The sequence below is a fragment of the Hemibagrus wyckioides genome, linkage group LG15, assembly GCF_019097595.1.
Source record: "Hemibagrus wyckioides isolate EC202008001 linkage group LG15, SWU_Hwy_1.0, whole genome shotgun sequence".
In the NCBI taxonomy this organism is placed as follows: domain Eukaryota; kingdom Metazoa; phylum Chordata; class Actinopteri; order Siluriformes; family Bagridae; genus Hemibagrus; species Hemibagrus wyckioides.
The window spans coordinates 23,242,698-23,251,638 of NC_080724.1; the positions used below are offsets into that span (position 1 = coordinate 23,242,698).

Here is an 8,941-nt window from a genome sequence, read left to right on the forward strand (position 1 = left end):
CTGCTGACCCATCACTCATACATCCAACTGACCAGAATGTGGATCTGATCTGATCAAAGGCACTTGAGGTGATTTGACCCTTGGCTCTAATGTAACACATCTAGACATTTGTAAACAGGCAGAATTCACGCTCCATCAGTCATTAAGCCAAGAGAAAACCATATCTCTAAGTGCTGTGAGTATTCCATCATGGTTCAGTGATTGCTGTCAGCACTGACTGAATAAACACAATAAAAATTTTTTTTTTAAAAATCAAATCCAATCTATTTTATATTGTAGTGAAAATATTAACGTTTACGTCTGAGAGAAATGTCGTCATGCTGTGTACCTTCTTAAAAATACCTCCTAAATCCCAAATCCAAAACCACACCCCCAAAACTCCACCCCCCAAAATCCACCTCCAAAATTTCACCCTGTCCAAACTCCACCCCTTCCAAACTCCACCCCCAAATCTCCACCCCACCCTGCTGCCTGGTCTTGGTTGTCCAGTGTCACTGATGAAGCCCTCCATGTTTTGAAGCTTAATTGTAGCATGTAGTCCACCTCCTCCCCGAACTCTGACCTCCTCTACACCTGATCGTGAAGCCAAAGCACTCACCTGTCCAGCCATGTCTCGTTCAGTAGTGTGGTTTCAGCCACAATGAGAATAAAACTCAACATTCAAAGCTGAAATACTGAACAGGATCTAATCAGTGCGTAAGAACCAAATCTCCTGAATGATCACTCTATGACTTTAAAAATGTATAAAAGAAAGTAAATAAACACAAAAACAAAAACATTCCTGCCCCTTAGTCCTGCTAAAACACCACCCTCCCCTCACCTCTGACCTCTAGCTCTCATTTCCCTTTTGGCACATAACAGAGTAAAGGGGCGTGTCCACAACTAGCCCTGCCCATTCTGGTATGATGCCCATCTCTAATCTGTGGTGTTGCATGTCTCGGGCAGGCAAGCGCGGCCGCCGCACCAGTGCAGGATCACTAGACAGCAATATGGAAGTAAGTAGGAAGCAGCGTATGTCCGGTTTATTCTCTGCTCATGATGTGCAAAAGAACGCAACGCACAAAGCAAAAGCATTAACCAAAAAAAACCCCGAACAATCCCCCGGGCAACCCTTAACGAGCAAATGATTTCTTTTGTTATGCTCCTGCACCCTCTGATGCTTCATGATCCCTTCCGTTCTCTCCGTTCTGTGGTACAGTGGAAGCCTGACCTGCCTGCCTGCTCACACGCATGCACCAACTGCTTACAGAACCCTCTACATGTTCCTCCATGTTCCTGTGTGCTTCTCAAAGCCAGCATGTTCTCTACTAACCCTCGCTCCATCACCAACATCTTGTTTGCTTCCATGTTCATGCGGTTCCTCATCATGTCACTTCACCTTCAGAGGCATGACACAGACCTTCAGCTCCATCCTCTGACCCCTGAACCCTAGAGTGCTGCTAGAGTAAGCGTAGATGAAGATATTAACATGTTCCTCAGAGTCATGCTAATCACCTTTTTCACAGTGAAAGGAAGTGGATTTCATTAGCATTTTCAAAGAATTAACATAATATATTTTGTGGTCAGGATATGGGTGGGGCAATGGTCAACATCATCACATCTACAGCTACAGAACTGCAGAACATTAAAGAGGAGACACCCTCCACTCCAGGGGCAGGGATCAGGTGTAGAAGAGTAAAGACACACGGTGCTCTGTGTGTGTGTGTGTGTGTGTGTGTGTGTGTGTAGGATGTTCAGTCTGAGCAGATACCAGGGCAGTGTTTATGATCAGATCAGTAGCTCTTACACACACATCTCCAGCATCCAGGTGAGATTGAGATTAAACCCTGAAGCAAAGTTTTTTCTCCTTCTGCATGTCAACGATCTGCTCCCATCATCCTAACCAGATGCATGTGAGAGTTCTCCACAGGCTTTTTCTACATTTTTTGGGGATATTTCAGTGCTTAAAGGAGGATTCCATCTCAAAAGATCTATGATAATCTGTTCCTCAAAGGTTCTTTGGAGGTTTGTTTGGTTCTGCTTGTTAATAATGGGGTTCTGCTTGGAGCAAATTAGAGGAGATGGGTTTTGACAGTTTCAGGTAGAGAAGAATATGTTTCATGTTACACTGATAAAGGAAAAGGGTTCTTTAAGGGTACTTCAGGTGGGTAAATGTTCTAGCCCTATTACTTGAGATGCTTCAGGTTGAGAAGAAAACAAGAACAAAATGTTTTACTTGGAAAAACTCTGGAAAGAAGGTGTCTGTTTAAGGGTTCTTTAGATAGGTAGATGTTCTGTGTTCTGAAAGAGGTCTTGCTATTAGGTGCTCCCAAGATCTTTCCAGCTCTTCCCTACAGGACCTTCAAGAAAAAAATATTTCTTTTTAGGGTTCTATACAGAACCCTTAAAGGTTCTTCTAGAGGAATGAACCGAGAGAATTCCATTAAAGAGACTGATCTGCAGCATTATAACTGGATCATGATGCTGTTTTCATAAAAATACACTTCTAGGAAATGTCCATGAGACTTATCTATTTTTTTAAAGGATCTCTTAATGGAAACAAACAGAACAGAACTGCGAGTTTGTCAATTTAGACAGTTCCAAGTAGAACCCCTTAAGGAAGCTGTAAATTCTCAATGATCCAAAGAACCCCTGAGGAACTCTGATTAAAGAGCAGGTAGTCCATCTGGATAGTCACCATCAAGAGTTGACAGGATGAAAGTTCAGAGATCTTTAATCAGAAGTGAATAAAAGTGTGAGTCTGATAACGTTCTGGAGGAGAACCGAGTGTGGGATTGATGGATTGTAGCTGAGCAGCAGGGAACAGGAACCTGGAAGTAAATGGATATTTGGTGGAATTCTTCTTTAAACACTTCTTCTTCTTCTTCTTCTTCTACACATCACCTGGTTACACATCTTTCTTGAGCTGGATCAGTTACACTCACACTTTTTTTGTTCTTATCTGTAAGCATTAATGTAGAGAAGTGAAGAGAAAATGGTTCTGAGAATGTTTTATAAAATCTTCTGTTAGAGTTTTGTAGACCTGTAGAAACGAGCATCTCCTTTTCACTGACATGGTGCTGCTGCCTGTTGCATGAAACCAGAAAGCCCTTTAAATTCATTTAAATTGTACTATTTTCACCTATTTTTCAACCTTCAGTAAAAATGTAAAGGTATTAAATCCCACACAGAAAAAAGAAAGTTCTTTAACAAGTGTAACAACCTCAGCTCCACAAAATTCATGCTGAAATATTTTTATTTGAAAATTGGGAGTTCAGTATCTGTGAAAAACTGAATTTTATTACTCAGGGTTTTTAGATCTGTTTTAGACCACTTTTTGGAAACCTGCTCCTCTGAGAAGGAGAAGCTCACAGTGCTTTCAGCTCTTACCATGTTGGTGTAAAAGGTGATGAAGATCTACAGATCTATAAGGTTTAGGCTGCTTGTCCAGCAAGTGGCTCTGAGGAGATGTTTGTTATTGTGTGTGTTGCATATTTGTGGTGACGGTGTTGTTCTCGGACTGTCTCTGCCCCCCCCCAGGGCTCCATCATTAGGGGTCCTCCTCAGCTGCCCCAGAGAGCTCCATCCATCCGTGAGTGTCCTCCTCGTCCACACTGCTCCAGCACCAACCCTTCCTCCTCCTCTTCTTCCACGCTGCTTGGATCACTCTTTGGCAGCAAGCGAGGAAAACCTCCTCCTCATCCTCCGCTTCCTGCTCCACCCTCATCCTCACGCCCCACCCTCATCTCCCACTTGTCCCACCCCGTCGACCAGCACCACACCGCCCAGGCCCACCTCGAGACCCATCGTTTCCAGCACTGTTCTTTTTCTCAGAACCCTCCACCATATCAACACCACCATCACTACGACCCGCCTCCTGTCGGGCTCCGGTTCCACCGCCAGCACTCGAGCCACGTCTCGGCACCGCACCATCGACCTCAGCTCCCTCACGACCTCCTTCACCAACCCCATCGTCATCGACTCCACCATCACCATCAACAGCGACAGCAACATCAGGAGCAGCAGCTCGCGTCGTCGTCTACCGCGTGTCCCACCGACGCCAAACCCAAACACTGTGGTATCAGCACGGTGGTGTGAGGATCCGACCCGAGCCGGACCAAACTCCGGATCAATCATTTCACTTCCGCAATGGTTCCAGAGAGTTCTTCTGATCAGAAGCTTGGATGCGCTGGAGGAGTTCCGCTGACTGAAGGAGGATCGTAGTGTCTTCTCCAGCGTCGCAGCGTAGAACCTCACACTTTGTTTTTTTTTTTTATTTTAGTTTCCCAAACACGAATCCGGACGATTATCAGAACCGTGCGGCCGAAAGGGCCAAGCCTTCGGTCACGCCCTCGCTGGTCCTGATGCTGTATTTATTGTGGATGAGGGAAAAGCTTTACATGTTGTCCTTTGCGATCATTTTTAAATGTGCCAATAATCCATGCGTGTATCGGCTCTGTGTGACCCGTGTGTTCTAGAGTTTAGTGTAAAACTGGATCCATTCAAAGATGTTCTATATACTGTAAAAAAAAAAGCTATATATACATATTCACAGAGTTTTTTTTAAATATTAAGATCAAATAGAAATAAATATTAGGGTAAGCGGTGCAGTGGGGGGCTGGACAGACTGTACCGAGGTCTGGAGAAATATTTTGGGAATAATAAAATGTTTTAGATGCAGAAGAAGCTGCACTGAGCTAGAAAACAATAGAAAAAGTGTCTTAACTGCCTGGTGGAGCTACAGAAACAGACCAGGAGCTAAACGGCACTTTCCTATAGATCACCTTTAGATTAGATTTAGATTAGACAGAGTTCAAAACATTTCGATTTTAAAGTATGAGACTTCACTGAGCACTTCTCTCATTTTCTCTTCCCTTTTTTTTTTAAGTATCTCATTTCCCAAGGATGTGGAAAATGACTCTTTTTTATTATCATTATTATGTTCTTTGTTTTCTTAAAGAAAATGATGCAATCAAATTGTTTTCTTTTAGTGAATATTTGGGTGAAGCTGTACGTCCGATCGTTATCCTCTGCACAAGTTCTACAGAAGTTATGCACAAATATGAAGAAGGCCAGTGACCGAGAGAGTTTTTACTCCCATGTGCAATATGTTTAGAGATTACAGGAGGACGAGGAAATGCCACACGCTTACGAACAAACGCCTCAAAATTTATTGAAAAACTGATTAATTAATTAATCAGAATTCTTCCAATTAACGCTCAATGTTTTTTTTGTTTAATGTTTCTTTTATTTTTCCTTTTTTTTAATCTGATTACTTTTTCATAATTTTTTTATTTTTTATTTATGCATTATTTATGCATATATTTCCTTTATGCATTTATTTTTCTTTTTAATATTTATTTACTTTTTCTTCTTTTCTTTTTTTTATTTTTGGAAATATGTTTACTTTTTCTTTCTTCTCTTTTCTTTCTTCTTCTTCTTTCTTTTTTTTCCTTTTCTTTTTTCTTGTCTTTGGTCATTTTTGCCCAAACTTTAGCATTTTGTTTGTCTCTTTTTTTTCTTCATTTATTTATATATTTTTATTTCATTAATACCTGGAAAACAAAATATCTCTGTAACGTGTGTAATAACTGAAGGATTAATGATTTGATTTTATAAATTCAGTTCTTAGTTTATTTATTTAGAAAATAATTGAACTTTTTTTCAGTTTTGGTCCGGCGGCTCCTCGTCCTCGGGAATCTGACCGCTTTCTTTTTTCTTTCTTTTTTTCCCGCAGTAATGTTATTGCAGTGGCTCATGAACTAAACGTTTATGGGAATAACTCACTCGGAATTTAGTGGAACATCAAGTGTGTGTCCTATGTCCACTGTTTTATGGTTTTATTTTTTTGTGTGTGTCCCAGGAATGAACTCAGTGTTACATTGAGAGTTTAAGTGCAATGGTGTAAAGAAATTCCTTCTACAGCTTGTGTTGTTTCTGTACAAGATTCAGGTGAATAATGCGACCGTTTATGCAAATCTCTTTCCTTCCAGACGACAGAGAATTTTTTTACAGAATGTATTTGCGGTGATGAAACGCAGAAGCACATTAAATCTGTTTCTGACTGGACCACAGACGCATGCTGGAGATTTTTTTTTTCCTGAGTGGATCACCATGATGATTTTATAAAGTGTGGCGTCGTTCAGACGGGGGATTCATGGCTCCTCCTGAAGAAGCCGGATGTTGTTGTTGTTGTTGTTGTTGTTTTAGGGAGAGTAGAATACAATGTTATTCTCTTTCATCATCATCTTCAGTAAGCTGTGAGGAAAGAGCGATGATGATGATGCACAGAGCGAGACGTCTCGTTTCACTGTGAGCTGCCGGACACTCAAACTGGACAAGACAAGACTTGCTTTTGACAACCCCCCCCCCCGCCCCCCGCTTTGTTTATTTTTGTTTATAGCCTCGGTGTTGAACTTGCTGTCGTACTGCATCGTGTTTCTCTGAAGTGCAGCATGCAGATCATCTCCACATCTCCAGTGTAGAAACAAAAAGAAAAGAGAAAGAGGAAAGAAGTCACATGTCCGTCTGTCCATCCGTCCGTCTGTCAGTGTGTGACGAGGAGTGAGTGAGAAATCATCAGTGTAGGTAACAAAGCTGATGGTGAGGAAGATGAGGATGGTGATGATGAGTGATTAAAGAGTGTGTTTAAGACTGTTGGACTTGTTCACTGCCTCATGCACTGAGCCAACAGACTGCTGCTGTTCCAGAGAGAGAGAGAGAGAGAGAGAGAGAGAGGGAGAGGGGAGGAGGAGAGAGACGGAGAGGGAGAGAGAGAGGGAGATGGGTGGTGAGGGAGGGAGAAAGCAGGAGAAGGAGGGAGGGAGAGAGATGGAAAGAGGGAGGAGGAGAGAGGAAGAGGGGGGGAGAAGGAGGGGGGGAGAGAGGGAGATGGGGGTGAGAGAGAAAGAGCGAGTGGGGTGAGAGAGAGATGGATGGGGGTGAGAGAGAGAGAGAGATGGAGGGAAAGTGAACGCTCTCATTTTGATATGCAGTTCTGTTTGTAAGCTTCGAATGCGATTTAATGTCAAACTGTGACAATGTTGAGAAATAAAACAATCTTAAACATCATGCTGTGTCCAGTTTCTCATGAAGCTCTCAGGGTTCCTCCTCCTGGCCAAGAACCCTGACCAACCTAGGACTCCTAATAGACTGAAGACTGAATATAGATATATATACTTATAGTAAATAAATAAATAACAAAAGTGTGGGTTTCTCATTCTGGTGATAAGAATTGAAGAAGAAAAGCAGATGAAATTATTTCTTTTAAAGGTTTTGTTCTGAACTCTGCAGCAGAAGGTTTCAGAACACCGTGAATCATCCAAAGGAGCTGTGAGGAGAGACTGGGTCTCGTCTTAAAGGTTTTACTGAAGAATTTAAAGTGTGTGTGTGTGTGTTAACAGGGTAAGAGCACGGTACACATGCACTAGTTATTATTTTAATATCTGCAACCTGTCAGGTTCGAGTTTATATCACATTATAAATATTAGTAACTTTTCCCTTCAGAGACTGAAGTCACACTTACACACTCTGACCACCAGGGGGCAGGAGAAAACACTTCAAAGCAAAAAAAAAATCCCTTTTACTAGTTAAAGGGATTTAAAGTAAATTTCGTTAGGAAAAAAAACAAATTTCGAAAGTCTGTTTTTGTGTATGAAATTTTTTCCAGACAAAGAATGACATTAGCATCTTACCAAATGTTCTACTGTCTCTAGAGATAGAAAGAAATGCAGAAATATTTTATTTTATTTTACACTCATTTTTTCTACTTTGTAAGATTGACTTGTTAGTTTTTGTTCTTTTGTAAGATAAACACTCAGATTTTTTGATTTTTAACTTGATAATGATATTATAAATCTCTTTTAGCAGTGAGTCCTTTTTCACATTTTTTAAAGATTTCATGTTAACCCTGAAACACTCGAGAATTCCTTCATCTTTTCAGTAATGCTCTATCTTTGAGGAATAGTGTGTGTGTCTTCAGCTAGATGGCTGGTGATCTTTACAGTTTTTCATATAAATTGCTCAAATTTCTGTAACTAAAATAAATAAGGAGAAATGGGACAGCCTTGAAGAATTCCTACATTAATCTGAAATCTGGGGGTGGTGCGGTCAGTGCAGTTAAATAACTGAGCTACTGATGTGTGGAAACGTTCCCTCAGTGACATCCCTGAATCGAGCTGAGAACCCGAAATGTTCGTGTTGAAAGAATACCTGAATGTTCAACAGAATCAAAGGCTTTATAGAAATCTAAAAATAAGACAAAACCATCATCTTCAATTAGGTGAAGTCACGGTTCCTTCAAAGACGAATAGTGGAAATATACAGTATATTGCCAAAAGTATTGGGACGTCTGCCTTTCCATGCACATGAATGTAATATGGAGTTGTCCCGCCCTTTACAGCTATAACAGCTTCAACTCTTCTGGGAAGGCTTTCCACAAGGTTTAGGAGTGTGTTTATGGGAATTTTTGACCGTTCCTCTAGAAGCACATTTGTGAGGTCAGGCACTGATGTTGTACAAGAAGGTCTGGCTCACAGTCTCCACTCTAATTCATCCCAAAGGTGTTCTATGGGGTTGAGGTCAGGACTCAGTGCAGGCCAGTCAAGTTCCTCCACACCAAACTCACTCATCCATGTCTTTATGGACCTTGCTTTGGTCACCGGTGTGCAGTCATGTTGGAAGAGGAAGGGGTCATCCCCAAACTGTTCCCACAAAGAGCATGAAATTGTCCAAACCTTGGTATGGTAATCAAGAGTGACGTGTCCAGATCCCATCCTGTCTACAAGGAGCTTAACATAAGCGATCCAGAAGATCTCCCAGAGGGCTCTGGGTAAGGGGTCTGGGTAAGGGCTCTGGGTAAGGCCATCTGCCAAAAATTAGGTTCACTAAAGTTCATCCCTAAAGTGTCTCCTGCTGAACTGTGTGATGATTTGCCGCAGTTGATGAGCGTTCTATCATAAAC

General features: G+C 41.6%; 1 protein-coding gene across 7 annotated transcripts in view; it reads left to right on the forward strand.

Moving 5' to 3' along the window:
* The window catches only part of iqsec1a (IQ motif and Sec7 domain ArfGEF 1a), a 137,300-nt gene extending 130,534 nt beyond the window's left edge, over window positions 1-6,766 (forward strand). For 6 of the 7 annotated variants that reach the window (XM_058409155.1, XM_058409160.1, XM_058409158.1 and 3 more), the window contains 2 exons: window positions 946-995; window positions 3,520-6,766. In XM_058409155.1, the coding sequence (XP_058265138.1) occupies window positions 946-995; window positions 3,520-4,077 (608 nt within the window). In that variant the 3' untranslated portion in view covers window positions 4,078-6,766. The remainder of the gene's footprint in view (window positions 1-945; window positions 996-3,519) is intronic. The other variant, XM_058409161.1, reaches the window with a different exon arrangement.
* The last annotated feature ends 2,175 nt before the right edge of the window (window positions 6,767-8,941 follow it).